At 62.0% G+C, this 14758-nt stretch overlaps 4 protein-coding genes and 2 non-coding genes across 8 annotated transcripts; 4 read left to right on the top strand and 2 right to left on the bottom strand.

Annotated features, from left to right (window-relative positions):
• Positions 1-1337: 1337 nt before the first annotated feature.
• Positions 1338-2782, top strand: Ndufb10 (NADH:ubiquinone oxidoreductase subunit B10). Its single transcript, XM_090324888.1, has 4 exons — positions 1338-1579; positions 2028-2166; positions 2257-2396; positions 2618-2782. Exons 1-4 carry the CDS (start codon positions 1432-1434, stop codon positions 2719-2721), a joined length of 531 nt encoding a protein of 176 aa, XP_090181014.1. The 5' UTR covers positions 1338-1431; the 3' UTR covers positions 2722-2782.
• Positions 2783-2833: 51 nt separating this feature from the next.
• Rps2 (ribosomal protein S2) lies at positions 2834-4775 on the bottom strand. The gene is made up of 7 exons (XM_090324886.1): positions 4670-4775; positions 4329-4508; positions 4150-4239; positions 3870-3977; positions 3285-3618; positions 3066-3157; positions 2834-2950 (listed from the first exon to the last, which is right to left on the bottom strand). The coding sequence occupies exons 2-7, from the start codon at positions 4503-4505 to the stop codon at positions 2870-2872; spliced, it is 882 nt and encodes a 293-aa protein (XP_090181012.1). The 5' UTR covers positions 4506-4508; positions 4670-4775; the 3' UTR covers positions 2834-2869.
• LOC150042336 (small nucleolar RNA SNORA64/SNORA10 family) lies at positions 3686-3817 on the bottom strand. The gene has a single exon (XR_016533656.1). It is a non-coding gene; the product is annotated as a small nucleolar RNA SNORA64/SNORA10 family (small nucleolar RNA).
• Positions 4776-4990: 215 nt separating the features above from the next.
• LOC150042334 (small nucleolar RNA ACA64) lies at positions 4991-5116 on the top strand. Its single transcript, XR_016533655.1, has one exon. It is a non-coding gene; the product is annotated as a small nucleolar RNA ACA64 (small nucleolar RNA).
• Positions 5117-6365: 1249 nt separating this feature from the next.
• Rnf151 (ring finger protein 151) lies at positions 6366-8337 on the top strand. Of its 3 annotated transcripts, none has more exons than XM_090324577.1 (4): positions 6366-6490; positions 6806-6942; positions 7229-7301; positions 7833-8337. In XM_090324577.1, exons 1-4 carry the CDS (start codon positions 6413-6415, stop codon positions 8313-8315), a joined length of 771 nt encoding a protein of 256 aa, XP_090180703.1. In that variant the 5' UTR covers positions 6366-6412; the 3' UTR covers positions 8316-8337. The 3 variants fall into 3 exon arrangements, with proteins under 3 accessions (XP_090180703.1, XP_090180702.1, XP_090180701.1); XM_090324576.1 differs by having other exon boundaries at positions 6369-6490; positions 6806-6951; XM_090324575.1 differs by having other exon boundaries at positions 6386-6490; positions 6806-6951; positions 7205-7301.
• Positions 8338-8786: 449 nt separating this feature from the next.
• Tbl3 (transducin beta like 3) lies at positions 8787-14754 on the top strand. The gene is made up of 22 exons (XM_090324759.1): positions 8787-8878; positions 10292-10343; positions 10421-10516; positions 10742-10789; positions 10892-11033; positions 11110-11194; positions 11281-11451; positions 11538-11613; positions 11700-11793; positions 11876-12057; positions 12131-12272; positions 12352-12410; positions 12493-12596; positions 12972-13119; positions 13205-13435; positions 13506-13576; positions 13656-13812; positions 13889-13947; positions 14039-14142; positions 14226-14297; positions 14382-14540; positions 14620-14754. The coding sequence occupies exons 1-22, from the start codon at positions 8832-8834 to the stop codon at positions 14727-14729; spliced, it is 2409 nt and encodes an 802-aa protein (XP_090180885.1). The 5' UTR covers positions 8787-8831; the 3' UTR covers positions 14730-14754.
• The last annotated feature ends 4 nt before the right edge of the window (positions 14755-14758 follow it).

Below are 14758 nucleotides of genomic sequence, written 5' to 3'. Positions count from 1 at the left end.
GAGCGTTCGGCGAGGGACTGGTGCTACCCCTGTTCTGACTGACTGCTCTGGGCTCACACCTGAAAGGCTGTTACACGCACACTCATGCACACGCACACACACTCTCCCGTGCAGCATGGACTCACTGAGGCCTGGCCGGTGCACCTCCCGCAGGGTGTGTGTCATGCCAGCCTTGTAGCCCAGGAAGGCCGTGAGGTGCACGGGCTTGCTGGGGTCGTCTCTGGGCCATGTCTTCACCTTGCCCCGGTGCCGGTGACTCCTCTTGTGGGGCAGGAAGCCCAGGTGCCCATGCCGAGGTGCAGAGAACTTCCGGTGGGACTGGGGGGGCGCAGAAAGAGGATTTCAGAGCCAGCAGCTCCCACAGGGCAGAAGCAACATGAACCCACCTCCCAGATCTGGCAAGAGGGAGACAGACCTGAGACAGAGGCAGGTGGGACCCCAGGGCTGCCCACCCGTGTAAGGAAGGGACCTGGGGAGGGGTGGAGAATTAGAGGGGGAGGCCTCTACACTCCCAAGCCTCCCGCTGCTGGGGGACCTGGGAGGGGCCCACCCAGTGAGGCAGAGTGAACCCTGCCCCAGGGCCAGGTGGCCCTCTTGCCCCTTCTCTGCCAGGAGCCCAGCCCTGGCCCTTCCAGCCTCCTAACCCCAAGGATGATCCCTGGGGAAGAATGTCGGTGCTGCTCCCCCCACCCGCTCCCCAGAAATTCCAGTTGGCTCAAGCTCCAGCCCACAGACCATGGTGGCTGTCCCCGCAGTCAGGAAGGGGCCTCCCCACCACCAGCCAGAGGTCGAGTGAGGGCCAGGACACACGACAGCCAGATCCCAGATTTAGCCTCTGGCAGGAGAGCGGTGCCAGCCCCTGTGGTCAGCGTGGTCTCCAGTGCCAGGAACCAGTGGAGGCAGGGCACTGGACGGGCAGCCTGCCGTGGGGACACCTGGAGCCAGGCTGGCACCTCCTTCCTCTGCCATCTCAAGCCATCCTCCTGCTTGAGCCCCATGGCACCCAGCTGGCTTATTTGCAATAAATGGCTCCATGGCCAGCATGTCCTCTGGGAGTCCTCCCCGGCCCATGACAAGTACTCAGGACCCTCTGGTCTGTCAGCTCGGGTCTGGGATTCTAGACTCTGCGGCTTCTTAGGATGGATGACTGGGAGCCATGGACACCAGCCAGGGTGGGCCTGGGGAGGCTGCGCAGGCGCAGGGGCGGCGGCGCCCGAGGTCTTCCTGGAGCCGCCGCCAGGGGGCGCGCGCGAGCCCGCGTCTCGTTCCCGGGATGCCTCGCGGCGTGTGTGTCCGCCCCCCCTCCCGCGCAGGCGCAGTAGGCGCCCCGCCGCGCCCGCGCCTGCGCACACCGACGCCCGGGAGGCCGCGGCGTCCTTCTGTCCCCGGCCCCCGCCGTTCTCGTCGCCTCCGTCCGCGTCCGCCGCAGCCATGCCGGACTCCTGGGACAAGGATGTGTACCCGGAGCCGCCGCGCCGCACGCCGGCGCCCCCGGCGCAGCTCTCGCCGCTGAACCCGCTCCCCTTCCTGACGAAGGCCTTCGACCTCCTCGTGGACCGGCCCGTGACCCTTGTAAGAGGTACGGGCTCCGGGGGTGGCCGGCCGCCCCGGGGCCGCCTCCGCTCAGGAGCAGGCCACGGGGGCCTGGCGAGCCGCGGAGCCTCCCCGGGCTGGCATCCCCGCAGCCGGCGCCCGGGAGCCCCGGCGGGGCGGGGACGGGTTCTGCACGCCAGACCCGAGTCAGGTGCATTCTGCGTTGTGTCTGCGTGCGCGAGCGTTGGCCTCTGCTAGGCAGGTGAACGGCACGGTCAGAGCTTTCTAAGGCCCCTGGCCTACAGGGTTCTGCATCCTCTCCAGCTCCCTACCTCACTCCCTTCTGTGAATACGATCTGTTCTCCAAGTGCAGCAGGAACTGGGTGATGGACATAGCCCCCGAGCCCAGATCCTCACCCGTCTCCAGCTGCCTGCTTCTGGTAAGTCACCCAGAACCAAGCAAGTCAGCTGAGCGGGGTTTCCTCTGCATGCAGAGTTCATAGAGCAGCAGCATGCCAAGAACAAGCTGTATTATTACCACCGCCAGTACAATCGAGTGCCCGACATCACCGAGTGTAAGGAGAATGACCTGCTGTGCATCTATGAAGCCGAGATGCAGTGGAGAAGGGACTAGTAAGTCACCTCCCTGGGGCCATTTCCTTAGCTGTGAAGCAGGTCAGCCTGCTTCAGCCTTGTCCTTGAGGATCTTTTTTTTCTAAATAGCAAAGTTGACCACGAGATTGTCAACATTATCCAGGAGCGACTTAGAGCTTGTCAGCATCGAGAAGGAGACAGCCATAAGGAAAACTGTGCCAAGGAATTGGAGCAGTTCACCCAGGTGTCCAAGGCCTTCCAGGACCGATGTAAGCTGTCTCACCAGTCACCCACCAGTTGCCCCTCCCTGGGGACTGGCTCATACCTGTAATCCTAGCTACCCTTGAGATTGGCTCAAGGGTAGGGCAGCAGCCTTGAGCTAAAGAGCTCAGGGACAGCGCCCAGCCCTGCTAGTTCAAGACCCATGACCAACAAAAAAAAAATTGTCTTCCAATTGTGTTAAAATTTTTCTCTTCAATCACCTTTTCAGATTTGGACCTGGGGGCCAATTTCTCTGCAAGGAAATGCCTGGCAAAACAGAAGCAGAGGATGCTGGAAGAGAGAAAGGCAGCTAAAGAGGCTGCTGCCGCCTGAGGGAGTTGCCTTGAAAAGCAGTAACTTCCTCTTTGTATCGCCAATAAAACTGACACAACCAGCCTGTGTTTCTGATCACTTATCAATTCACAGATTCAAATCACAAAGACAGTAGGCTTGATTAACTTTATTATTTTTGTATGAAATCTTATGTTGTGGCCACAGCTGGAGCTTGGGTCCTCTGTACGGAGACTCTGGTGTGGGTTTTCACAAGATGGTCAGTGAATTCCTAGAAAGAAAAGGAACTGTGTTGCCATACCTCATCTCCTTCCCTCAGGCAGGGAAGAAACCTGAGGAGACCATGGCAAGGCCAGAGGCAGGTAGTTCAACCCCACCAGCAGTACCTGGTAAGGAGACTTGGTGAAGACTGTCTCTTTCCAGAGGTCAGGTGTCAGGTAGCTGTAGGTCTTAGAGATGGCATCAAAGGTGGCCTTGGCTAGAGAAAATGGGAAAGTGGCTTGACTCAAGGCCCTCTCCAGTCTTTGCACTCCTACGTGCAGGAAGACCACTTGGGACTGTATGGTCCACCAGAGCTGCCATGACAGCTGGTGATGGTCACCTACCGAAGTTGCCCAAGGTGGCAGTACAGCCCCTGGCTGAGGTGTAGCAGTCATCGATACCAGCCATCATCAACAGCTTCTTGGGGACTGGAGCTGAAACAATCCCCGTACCCCTGGGGGCAGGGATGAGACGTACGAGCACAGAGCCACAGCGGCCTGTCACCTTGCATGGGACAGTGTGAGGCTTGCCAATTTTGTTCCCCCAGTATCCTCTTCGCACGGGGACAATGGAGAGCTTGGCCAGGATGATGGCCCCTCGGATGGCAGTGGCAACCTCCTTGGAGCACTTCACGCCCAGGCCGACATGGCCGTTGTAGTCGCCAATGGCCACAAATGCCTGACAAGAGAAAAGTACCACATGCGAGGCAGTCCGTGGTCCTCCAGTTAGAATACACCCCAGCAGGACGTGTAGAGCTCTTCAAGAAAAGGAGAGGCCACAGTATGGCCAATCCAGGGTCCGAGGAGCTCTTTCCTCTCTCTCCCTGTACGAAAGTCACACGGGTGAGGCCTGATGTGACCATGCAGAATGAGAGAGTCTCACCCAAACCCTCTGAGTACCAATGCCCTGGACGGGCAAGTGGCTGATACCTTGAACCTGGTGCGCTGGCCAGCACGGGTCTGCTTCTGCACGGGCATGATTTTCAACACCTCGTCCTTGAGAGACGCCCCCAGGAAGAAGTCGATGATCTCAGACTCCTGCGACAAAACACGATTTGAATGCAAAGACACCCCTCAACCGCTGCACCGAGTCCCTTTCGCACTTCAGTTGCTACCAGAACGGACGGCCACCTTTCTCAAGACCCACATCCCAAAGGAGACCCCGGCCCATCACTCCCTGCCCTCTGGGACTGGCCGGCCGCTGCGGTACCTTGATGGGAAGGGAGAACAGATAGATCTCCTCCAAAGACTTGATCTTCATGTCCTTAACCAGGCGGCCCAGCTTGGTGACGGGGATCCACTGCGGGGAAGAAGCCAGCGGATCCATGGGGCCGCGCCGGGCGGCAGCTCCAGCGCCCCAGGCCCGACCCACTCGCCGCCAGAACTTACCTCCTTGTCTTCGGCCTTGCCTCCGCGAGCCCCGCGGCCGCGCCCCCGGCCTCTCCCACGACCGCGACCTCGACCCCGGAGGCCGCTACCGAAGCCTCCTCGGAAGCCGCCGCGGCCTCCCAAGCCTGGGCCGCCGGGGCCTCCGGGCCCTCCCGCTGCACCGGCGTCGTCCGCCATTTGCTATAGAAAACGACCCAAGCCAGTCAAGTCCGTGGCGCCCCAGACCAGACCTCCTCCCACGCGAGCAGAAGCCAGCGTGGACCGGACCCCAGCCCTCCCCGATGTCCGCGGATCCGCGCCGCCCGCACCCCTGGCCGCCGCGGACGGGGGGAGCCACTCACGTGTCTTCCCGGAGAAGAGAAAGAAGAGCGAGGCCGCGGCGGAGGGGCTACTTATACTCCGCCAGATCCCGCGAGACCTCGCCCGGCCCGCTCCCACAGTGCCCCACGCCCCAAGCCCCCTGGCGTCTGGGATTGGTTCTGCGGGGCCAGGCCCCGCCCCTCCGCGCTCTTCCCGCGCCTGCGCGCCAGCCCTCGCCGCGGCGGCGGCGCGTCCGGTATAAAGGCGAGCGCGGGCGGCGCCGGCCGCGGCTCCTCGGCGTCCAGGTAGGTCTCTCCGCGCGTGGCCGCCCCGGCTTCCTCCGGCGCGGACCGAACGCCGGCGCTCGTTGAAAATCACCCCCGGCTCCGGCCGTGGCCGCGGGTGAGATTCGGCGCCCATAGTGTCCCGGGCCCTAAGCTCAGCGCCCACTGCCCGTGTGGGACGGTGAAACCCAGGCCCCGACAGGCGCCGCCGCCCGGCCCCGGCCCTGCCCCGAGCAGACCTGACCCCGGTCCGCCCAGCCCCGGCCCGCTCCGGCCCGCGGCCGCCGAGGCCCCGCGCTCACCCCGCCTCCCCCCGCAGGCCGGCGCCGCAGGACTCCGGGGAAGGAAGGAAGGAGGGCACCACCGTCGCCGCTCCCGTGAAGCCTGGGGCCCGGAGCTCCAGCCGTCATCCCCAGCTGTGAGTTCAGGCATCCTGGCACCCACGAGAGACCGATCAATAAACCCGTGAAACCGTGCGCCTTGCGTGTGGATGTCCTGTCTGTGTCTCGCCCGGCATGCGCCTTCGTCTCCCCCGCTGCCGCAGGATGGGCTTTGTCCTGGCGGCCCAGCTCTGCTATACACACCACAGATGTATCTGGGAAGCTGTAATCCTAGCTACTCAGGAGGCTGAGACCGGAGGATCTCAGCTGGGGCAGGAAAGGATAGTCCAAGAGCGATCCAACTATTAATCGCTGAAGAGTACGGAAGCGGGGCTGTGACAAATGGTAGAGCTGTAGTCTTTTTTTTTTTTTTTAATCATTCAATTTTACTTTTTCTTTGCCAGTCTTGGGCATTGAACTCAAGGCCTGAGCACTGCCCTTGGGCTTTTCCTCAAGGCTAGTGCTCTACTACTTGAGCCACAGCACCACCTCTGGTCTTGCTATGTATGTGGTACCGAGAAATGCAAGCACTCTACCACTAGGCCAAACTTCCAACCCTACAGCTCTAGTATTGAGCGCTAAAGGCGCTCAGACCCCACATTCAGGCTTCACGACAGATCAAATAAGAAAGGGTATGGGAGTGTGGACAGTGGGCATCTGAACCAGGCTGGAAACCTGACCAGAATGCCCCCAGGGAGAACGGGAAGATCGGGGGCTCCTGTCGACAGTGGCTTCCTCTGTTGTCAGAACAGGGGTGAGTTCCCAAAGCTTTAGGAGGCTTGGATCACTGCATTCCATCCATGCTGAGCAAGTGCTTCCTGGCTGGAGTCGATTCCCTCGGACCCTTCCTCGTAATAGCAGATGGGAAAGTCCTGCTGGACTTTTCCCGTGCTGGGTCCCCTGCTAAGGAACCCCTGGGCTATGGATGTGAGTGGAGATCCGGCCATCTAGGTCACACAAGGGGTGGGGACACAGCTGTCCACTTTAGCCTGTTCTCTTAAGTGGAAGTTTAGAGATCCATCATTCAAGTTGGCACTGTCTGCTGGTGGTCATGAGGTAGGGCAGTGCAGGTCCCAAGGACTGAAGCTGTGATTGGCTTGAGCTGGACAATGCCTCTGTGATGTCGGCCCCCTGCTGCTGTGAAATTCAGGCTCCTGAGCCCTGGGCTGCCATGGAGCAGCTGTCTAGCCAGACCATGGTAAGCCCCATCCCTGAGATTTATGTCCAGTGGTAGGCCCTTGTCACCAGGGATGGGCTTTGCAGAAGGAGGATTGGGTTACAGTCCCTACAGATGGTAGGACACCTTCTGGAAGGCTGTAGCTGGAGATGGGCTGTGGAGGACTCTGGCCCTCCACCCTTCTACCTCAAATGGGTGCTAACTTACATCTGCGTGGGGTTTTCATGTGGCCTGCCTCCCTGCCCAGCGATGGCTGGGCTTTCTCTGGGTATGGGTACAGAGGGAGGCTGGAAGCTCACCCCAGCCTGGCCCTGATCATGGCCTGGCCCTTTGCAGAGTGGCGGTTATGATCTCAACCTCTTCACTACGCCTCCTGACTGCAACTTTCTGTGCTCTGTCTGCCATGGGGTCCTCAAGAGGCCAGTGAGGTTGCCGTGCAGTCACATCTTCTGCCAAAAGTGCATCCTTCGGTGGTTAGCCAGGTGCCATCGGAAAGCCGGGCGAGGGATGGGAGGTCTGAGGGACTCTAGAGACCACAGAAGGCTCGGCTGTAGTGTGTGTATGTGGGAGGGGGGGTGCTGGTTACCCTCTGTGTTTACAGCCCCTGGCCTCCAGCTTGAAGCCTGTAACTACCTGTGGTAACCCATTTTTCCTCCTCTAGCTGGAGGGAAGGAAACACCTGGGTCCCCCGCAAAACCTTAACCCCCCCACACACACACCTGTGCCTCCTTCCAGACAAAACACCTGTCCATGCTGCAGGAAAGAAGTGAAAAGGAGAAAGATGGTCCATGTGAATCAGCTCCGGAAAACCATTGGCCGCCTCGAAGTCAAGGTAGCTTTGAACATCCTGTCCTACCACCCTTGTAGGGAAACAGAAGCCCAGAGGTGGGCAGACCTGGCTACACTGAATTGATGGTTCCACCTCTGAACTCCTGGAGTAGTGGTATCAAGTTACTTAGTGTCTGCTTCTGGAGGCTTCTGCTGTAAAATAGGTACATAGGACTGAGCAGTATTCTTCAACCCCCCCCTCCACAACACACACACCTCCTGATAATTTTACAGACAGGAAAATAGGCTTCAAAATAAAAGCTGGGGCAATGGACTGAGGAATGCAGCTCAGTGGTAGAATGCTTGCCTAACAAGTCCAAGGGACCTTGGTTCACTGCAAAGGAAAAAGAACTCTTGAAACATACCGCTCAGCAAACCAGCCCTCCCTGTTCTCCACCATCTAACTAACGAGCTCCCTGTGGATAACCGGAGATCTTGCCACCTGCGCCCAGCGGATCTCATGGCAGTCAGACGGGGGAATCGGTGGCGATGCCCGGCCTCCACTGTCTCACACGGAGCTCTCTCGCACCCGCAGTGCAAGAACGCAGAGGCCGGCTGCTTGGTGACCTGCCCCCTGGCCCACCGCAAGGGGCATCAGGACACGTGCCCGTTCGAGCTGCAAGCCTGCCCCAACGAGGGCTGCAACGCCCGCGTGCCCCGCGGAAGCCTCGCCGAGCACCGCCAGCACTGTCAGCGAGGGGCCCGGCAGCGCTGTCCCCTGGGCTGCGGGGCCATCCTGGGCCCCGCCGAGCGCGCGCGCCACAACTGCTACCGCGAGCTGCGCGAGGCCTGGGGCGAGCGGCAGGCGCGCAGCCGGGGCCTGCTGCGGAGCCTGCTGCGGCGCGTGCGCAGAGTGCACCGCACCACCGACCTCCTGCGCCGGCAGCTGGCCCAGCTGGGCAACTTCCTGGACGAGGACGACGCCGTGCTCCTGCGCGCCGGGCAGGAGGCCGAGGCCCCCTCGGACAGCAGCGTGGTGGCGGGGGCGTGGGGGGCGCACAGCCAGGATGTCTTATAACTAGAGGGTAAATAAATGCAGAGCCAGGCCCGGCCCCCGCGCGCCTCCCTGCCTGCGGGCCTTGCGCCGCTCCCCGCGATCGGCAGCTCCGCAGCCCCGCTGGAGCGGGGCCGGGGGCCGCGAGCGAATTCCGCGTTTTCCCCAAGCGCCTGGCACGTAGGGGACAGGAACGACTGGCTGTGGTCTCTGGGTGTTGGGCAAGTGAGATGGGGACCCCCGCCCCACCGTGTTCGGACGGCCTCCGGGTGCTGCGGAGCCGGGGCGCGGTCACATCCAGGCCACGCCAGCCTGGCCCGGGACCGCCCGCTCAGCCGCCGCCATTGGCCGGAGCCCCGCCTCCCACCCGCCGGGGCCCCGCCTCCCGCGCGGCGGGCGCTGCCCACACCAAAGATGGCGGCCCGGGCGTCGCGACGCGGGCGGCGTCACAGTGGGCGCGGCCCGTGACGTCACCTCGGCGCGCCGCAGCGCCGAGCGTGGCTCGGGTCTCCCTCACGCGGCGGCGGCGGCGGCGGCGGCATGGCTGAGGCCGAGGCTGAGGCTCGAGTGAGCAACTTGAAAGCCAAGTGAGCCGGGGAGGAGGTGGGGGGCGCTGCGGCCGGGCCGGGCGGGCCGCCCTCGTCTTCCTCCCTCGTCGGGAGGTGGGTGGTGCCACGTCCGGAGCGGTCTGGGGGCTCTCTGGGAAGTTGGCGTCCTCAGCCCCGCTCCTGGTAAACAGCTGGCGCCTCGAGCCTGCCCGTGGGCGCAGGCTCACGGGACGGAGCAACTCAGCAGCTGTCAAGGGGCTGAACAGTGTTGGGGGGGCGGATGATGGGTGGCAGGCAGGCTTTCTGGAGCCACGTAATACATACCAGGCCACAGGAGACCTGGCACAGGGGAGCAGCCGTGGAGGGCATGGAGGGAAGGAAAGGAGAGTAGGCAGAGACACGATGACGGTAGGAAGGGCACCCAGTGACAGGGCTGGCAGTGTTCTGGACCAAGGTCCAGGGAGGGGAGATGGCAGCGTGTCCCTAAAAACAGTAGGCTGCCAGCCGGGCATGGTGGTGCATGTCTGCAGTCCCAGAGGCAGAGGCAGGAGGATCGAGTGTGCTAGGCCAGGCCGGGAGTTTGGCCTGGTTGTAGAGTGCTTGCCTAGCAACCATGAAGACCTGGGTTCAATTCCTTAGTTCCATATACATAGGGAAAAAAAAAAAAGTCAGGAGTGGTGCTATGGCTCAAGTGGTAGAATACTAGCCTTGAAGAAAAAGCCCAAAGGTAGTGCTCAGGCCCTGAGTTCAAGTCCCAGGACAGACAAAAAAGAAAAATGGGCCAAGTACAGTGACTCACACCTGTAATCCTAGCTATTCAGGCGGCTGAGACCTGGGTAGCCTGGGCACTAAAGTCCGAGAGACTCTTATCTCCAATTAACTACTAAAAAACCAGAAGTGGGTCCAGGGGTAGGATGGTTTCCTGGAGCTGAAAGAGCTCAGGGACAGTGCCCAGGCCCAGAGTTCAAGTCCTACAACCGACCAAAAAAAAAAATAGGCCAATGGTTTCGTGGGGAATACCTTGTCTGAAACAAAAATGGGAGGGAATGAGAAAAGACAGGCTGCTTAGGAGTTGGGTCAGGTGAGGTTGAAGTCGAGGGAGGGAGGCAGGGTGGGGAAGGGGTGTTCTGGCCTCACTGTGAAGGCCTGGGAGAGGGTAGTGCTGTACTTAGCCTTGATTACCCTGGCCAGCCTTCTGCTTTCAGCAGGGAGCACCCAGGACTCTCAGCCAAAGACTGGGCTGCTGGGCTGCTCCAGCGGATCGATGCCTGCTCTCCTAAGCTGCAGGCCCCTGTGCAGATAACCAGCCAGCTCCGGGTCTCCACTCTGTCTTGTGGAGGGCACAGCCATCCCCAGGGCTGCCTGGTTGTCCCCTTGGGTCTGATACTGCCACTGCCTTGGCACTGGGAGAGGTCAGGTGATTGCTAACTCATTCCCCTCTTCTCTTCTCAGCTATGCGGTTGAACGGAAGATCGAGCCTTTCTACAAGGGTGGAAAAGCTCAGGTACCAGTCTCAGGGCCAGGTGGGCACTGTGTACTGAGGGTTGAGTGTTACCTGTACTGACCCCTGTCTGTTTCCAGCTGGATAAGGCTGGCCAGCACCTCTTCTGCATTTGCGGTACCAAACTCAACATCCTGGATGTGGCCTCGGGGGTCGTGCTTCAGAGCCTGGAGCATGTGAGAGAAGGGGCCGAGTTGGTCCGGGGGGGGGGGGGAGGGGGCAGGTTTCAGATGGAGCCTTGCTTCCGAGCCTGGAGCTTGTGAGAGATGGGCGGAGGTGGGAGTCATATTTGAGAGGGGGCCGTGCTTCAGAGCCTGGAGCATGTGAGAGACGGTGGTCAGATTTGGGGGGGGGTGGAAAGGACAAAGCCGAATACGCTGCTGTTTCTGAACTTCCTGTAGGAGGACCAGGAAGACATCACTGCCTTTGACCTCAGCCCTGACGATGAGGTATCAGGGGTGCCAGGGCGGGGCGGGGCTCTCGCACCTCCCTCAAGCACACTGTTGAGTGGACGGGGTGCTCACCCCTGCGTGGACTGTGCTCTCTCCCAGGTGCTTGTGACAGCCAGTCGGGCACTGCTGCTGGCTCAGTGGGCCTGGAGGGAAGGGAGCGTCGCCCGCCTGTGGAAGGCGATACACACAGCCCCCGTGGCCACCATGGCCTTTGACCCCACCTCCACACTGCTGGCCACAGGTAGGGCCCAGCCAGGTGGGCAGACCGGGGGGCGCAGGGGTTTTGCACGTCCTGCCTCACAAGGCTCTGCCTGCAGGTGGCTGTGACGGGGCCGTGCGGGTCTGGGATGTTGTGCGGCATTACGGGACACACCACTTCCGAGGCTCGCCTGGAGTTGTACAGTGAGTGGAGAGGTGGAGGGCGGGGGGCGGGGAGCAGGGGCGCCATCAGCGGGCATCGTAGCTTATCTGCCCCCACCTGCCTGCAGTTTGGTGGCCTTCCATCCAGACCCCACCCGCCTGCTGCTCTTCTCCTCAGCGGCCGACTCTGCCATCCGTGTGTGGTCACTGGAGAACCGCTCGTGCCTGGCCATGCTGACCTCCCACTACAGCACTGTCACCTCACTGGCCTTCAGTGCCGACGGCCATACCATGCTCAGGTTGGCGGGAGGCCAGGGAGGGGAGGGAGAGAGGGAAGGAGGGAGGGAGGGAGGGAGGGCTCTGACCCCAGCCCATTTCTCTGCAGCTCCGGCCGGGATAAGATTTGCACTGTCTGGGACCTCCAGAGCTGTCGAGCCACGAGGACTGTGCCTGTGTTTGAGGTAGGTGGGCCTAGGGTCCGGGCGAGGGCGTCGACAGGAAGGAATGGGGTGGCCCGACTCCCGTCTTTGACCTAACTCATCCCCAGAGCGTGGAGGCCGCTGTGCTGCTGCCTGAGGAGCCGGCGCCTGCGCTGGGAGTGAGGAACTCAGGCCTGCACTTCCTGACCGCTGGTGACCAAGGTGAGGACACCAGCCGTGAGCTAGCCACGGGGGCGGGGGCAGGCCTGGGGCCAGCGTCCCAACAGCCCCTGTCCTGCCGCAGGAACCTTGCGTGTGTGGGAGGCAGCTTCCGGCCAGTGTGTGCACACTCAGCCACAGCTGCCAGGCCCAGGGCAGGAACTGACCCACTGTGCCCTGTCTCACACTGCTGGCCTGCTCCTCAGCATCACTGCTGACCACAACCTGCTGCTGTATGAGGCGTGCTCCCTGCAGCTGCAGAAACAGGTGAGTGCCTGCCCCTGGCTGGTCCAGCGCTGGGGTCCCAGCTCTCCACTCACCAGGCCCTTCACCTCCACAGTTTGCTGGCTATAGCGAGGAGGTCCTAGATGTCCGGTTTCTTGGGCCCAAAGACTCCCACATAGTCGTGGCCTCCAACAGTCCCTGTCTGAAAGTGTTTGAGCTGCAGACCCTGGCCTGCCAGATCCTCCACGGGCACACAGGCAGGTGAAGCCCGCCCACCGCCCCGCCCCTCCCGGTCCCTGGCTGCGTCCTTGCTGACTGCTCCCTTTCCCTCCCCAGACATTGTCCTGGCCTTGGATGTGTTCCGGAAAGGGTTGCTTTTTGCCAGCTGTGCCAAGGTGAGTTCCCGTGAGAGGCGTGGGGACACAGGTCTCCCCAGTGGGCCGCGCTGGCCCCTCTCCTCATCCCCTCTGTCCCCAGGATCAGAGCATCCGCATTTGGAGGATGGACAAGGCTGGCCAGGTGGCCTGCGTGGCTCAGGGCACCGGGCACACACACAGCGTGGGCACCATCTCCTGTTCCAGGTAGCTGTCCTGGTGGGCTGAATCCGGGGTGTTGAGAAGTGGGGATCCAGAGCTGAGGGATGGGACGAGCAGGGGACAGAGCCATGGCTGTCTTCAAGCTGCTGTGTCTCCAGCTGCTGTGAAGTGATTTCCAGACAACAGCACTGAGAGAAAGCGACCCCTCCAGTTACCACCTGGGTCCAATTAGGACATGGTTGAAGGGGAGGAGAGGCATAGATGGGACAGACATTTTTGGGTGACCTAGATGAGTGGTCTGGACCATAGCTTAGAGTTACACTCGCCGACAGGCCCCAGCCCTGTCCTCCCCGCTGCCGCGCCCCCTTCCCTCCCGCCACATCCCTGCTGGCTATGTGTCCCCTCTCCCCATCACTGCAGGCTGAAGGACTCCTTCTTGGTGACTGGCAGCCAGGACTGCACTGTGAAGCTGTGGCCCCTCCCCGAAGCCTTGATGTCTCAGAGCACAGCCCTAGACAACAGGCCTACCCTCCTGCAGGCCCAGACCACCCAGCGCTGCCATGACAAGGTGACCCGAGGTGGCCCCAGGGTTGGGGCGGAGCTGAGCCCTGGCTTAGATGGGGGTCTGAGCTGCTGCCTGCTCCCATCACCAGGACATCAACAGTGTGGCCATCTCCCCGAACGACAAGCTGCTCGCCACCGGCTCACAGGACCGCACTGCCAAGCTCTGGGCCCTGCCTCAGTGCCAACTGCTGGGTGTGTTCTCAGGCCACCGACGTGGCCTCTGGTGTGTCCAGTTCTCTCCCATGGACCAGGTGCTAGCCACGGCCTCCGCAGATGGCACTGTCAAACTCTGGGCACTGCAGGACTTCAGCTGTCTCAAGGTAAACAGTGCCCCTCGTGCCAGCCCTCCCGCCCTGCAGGTGGCACGCCTCACCCCCTTCTCTCCTGCAGACCTTTGAGGGGCACGACGCTTCTGTCCTAAAGGTAGCCTTTGTGAGTCGTGGCACACAGCTGCTGTCCAGGTGGGTAGGCTGGGGGCAGGAGTGGGCGCCCGTGGGGACAGGACTCCCATAGTGAGCCTCTCCCCGATTTCAAACCCAGTGGCTCCGACGGCCTCGTGAAGCTCTGGACCATCAAGAACAACGAGTGTGTGCGGACACTGGATGCCCACGAGGACAAGGTCTGGGGCCTGCACTGCAGCCGCCTGGATGACCACGCCCTCACCGGGGGCAGTGATTCCCGAGTCATTCTCTGGAAGGTTGGGCTGCTCCGGGGTCGGCTGGGCTGGGGGAGGGGCGGCCGTGGAGGCCTGTCTGACTCCAGTCCACTCTCAGGACGTGACAGAAGCTGAGCAGGCAGAGGAGCAGGCCAAGCGGGAGGAGCAGCTGGTCAAGTAAGCTGGGCCCATCAGCATGCCCCTCCCCCTGCCCTGACGTCAGCCCCAGCGAGGGTCCCCGAGCAGCCCTGTTCCCCCTCCCCTCCAGGCAGCAGGAACTGGACAACCTGCTCCATGAGAAGCGTTACCTGCGGGCCCTGGGCCTGGCCATCTCCCTGGATCGGCCCCACACAGTGCTAACCGTTGTCCAGGGTCAGTGCCTGGGGCTGGCCCCGGGGGTAGTTTGGGGGACCATCGCACCCCCCCTTCCTTGAGCTCAGCCTTCCCTCCCACAGCCATCCGGAGGGACCCTGAGGCCTGTGAGAAGCTGGAGGCCACAGTGCTCAGATTGCGGCGAGACCAGAAAGGTCCTGGGAGGCAGGCGTGGGGGGAGGGCCTGGTGGACAGGGTGGGACGGCCAGCAGGCATCTGACCGTCGCTGTGGCCCACAGAGGCCCTGTTGCGCTTCTGTGTTACATGGAACACGAACTCTCGGCACTGCCACGAGGCCCAGGCGGTGCTGGGCGTGCTGCTGCGGCACGAGGCCCCGGAGGAGCTGCTGGCCTACGAGGGTGTGCGGGCTGCGCTCGAGGCCCTGCTGCCTTACACTGGTACGCGGGCACAGCCCGAGGGGGCCAGGGCCAGCCTAGCCCCACCACGGATGCCCCTGACCACTCTGTCCTTCCCCAGAGCGGCACTTCCAGCGGCTCGGCCGGACACTGCAGGCGGCCACCTTCTTGGACTTTCTGTGGCACAACATGAAGCTGTCGCCTCTTCCTGCTGCCCCCCCGGCCCTCTGAGACATAAAGATTTTTATTTTAAAAATCAT

The sequence above is a fragment of the Megascapheus bottae genome, chromosome 36, assembly GCF_031878675.1.
Source record: "Megascapheus bottae isolate mThoBot1 chromosome 36, mThoBot2.hap1, whole genome shotgun sequence".
In the NCBI taxonomy this organism is placed as follows: domain Eukaryota; kingdom Metazoa; phylum Chordata; class Mammalia; order Rodentia; family Geomyidae; genus Megascapheus; species Megascapheus bottae.
The sequence above is the reverse complement of the archived record's forward strand: the minus strand, read 5'-3'. Positions and strand labels throughout refer to the sequence as shown.

Coding starts and splice junctions, on each gene's coding strand:
- Ndufb10 (XM_090324888.1), top strand. CDS start 1,432: ATGCCGGACTCCTGGGACAAGGATGTGTACCCGGAGCCGCCGCGCCGC. Junction 2,167..2,256: donor ATGCAGTGGAGAAGGGACTA/GTAAGTCACCTC, acceptor TTTTCTAAATAG/CAAAGTTGACCACGAGATTG. Junction 2,397..2,617: donor CAAGGCCTTCCAGGACCGAT/GTAAGCTGTCTC, acceptor TCACCTTTTCAG/ATTTGGACCTGGGGGCCAAT.
- Rps2 (XM_090324886.1), bottom strand. CDS start 4,505: ATGGCGGACGACGCCGGTGCAGCGGGAGGGCCCGGAGGCCCCGGCGGC. Junction 3,619..3,869: donor GCCAGCGCACCAGGTTCAAG/GTATCAGCCACT, acceptor TTCTCTTGTCAG/GCATTTGTGGCCATTGGCGA. Junction 2,951..3,065: donor TCACCAAGTCTCCTTACCAG/GTACTGCTGGTG, acceptor TTTTCTTTCTAG/GAATTCACTGACCATCTTGT.
- Rnf151 (XM_090324575.1), top strand. CDS start 6,413: ATGTCGGCCCCCTGCTGCTGTGAAATTCAGGCTCCTGAGCCCTGGGCT. Junction 6,952..7,204: donor ATCCTTCGGTGGTTAGCCAG/GTGCCATCGGAA, acceptor GCCTCCTTCCAG/ACAAAACACCTGTCCATGCT. Junction 7,302..7,832: donor TTGGCCGCCTCGAAGTCAAG/GTAGCTTTGAAC, acceptor TCGCACCCGCAG/TGCAAGAACGCAGAGGCCGG.
- Tbl3 (XM_090324759.1), top strand. CDS start 8,832: ATGGCTGAGGCCGAGGCTGAGGCTCGAGTGAGCAACTTGAAAGCCAA. Junction 10,517..10,741: donor TGCTTCAGAGCCTGGAGCAT/GTGAGAGAAGGG, acceptor AACTTCCTGTAG/GAGGACCAGGAAGACATCAC. Junction 13,120..13,204: donor CCCAGCGCTGCCATGACAAG/GTGACCCGAGGT, acceptor TCCCATCACCAG/GACATCAACAGTGTGGCCAT.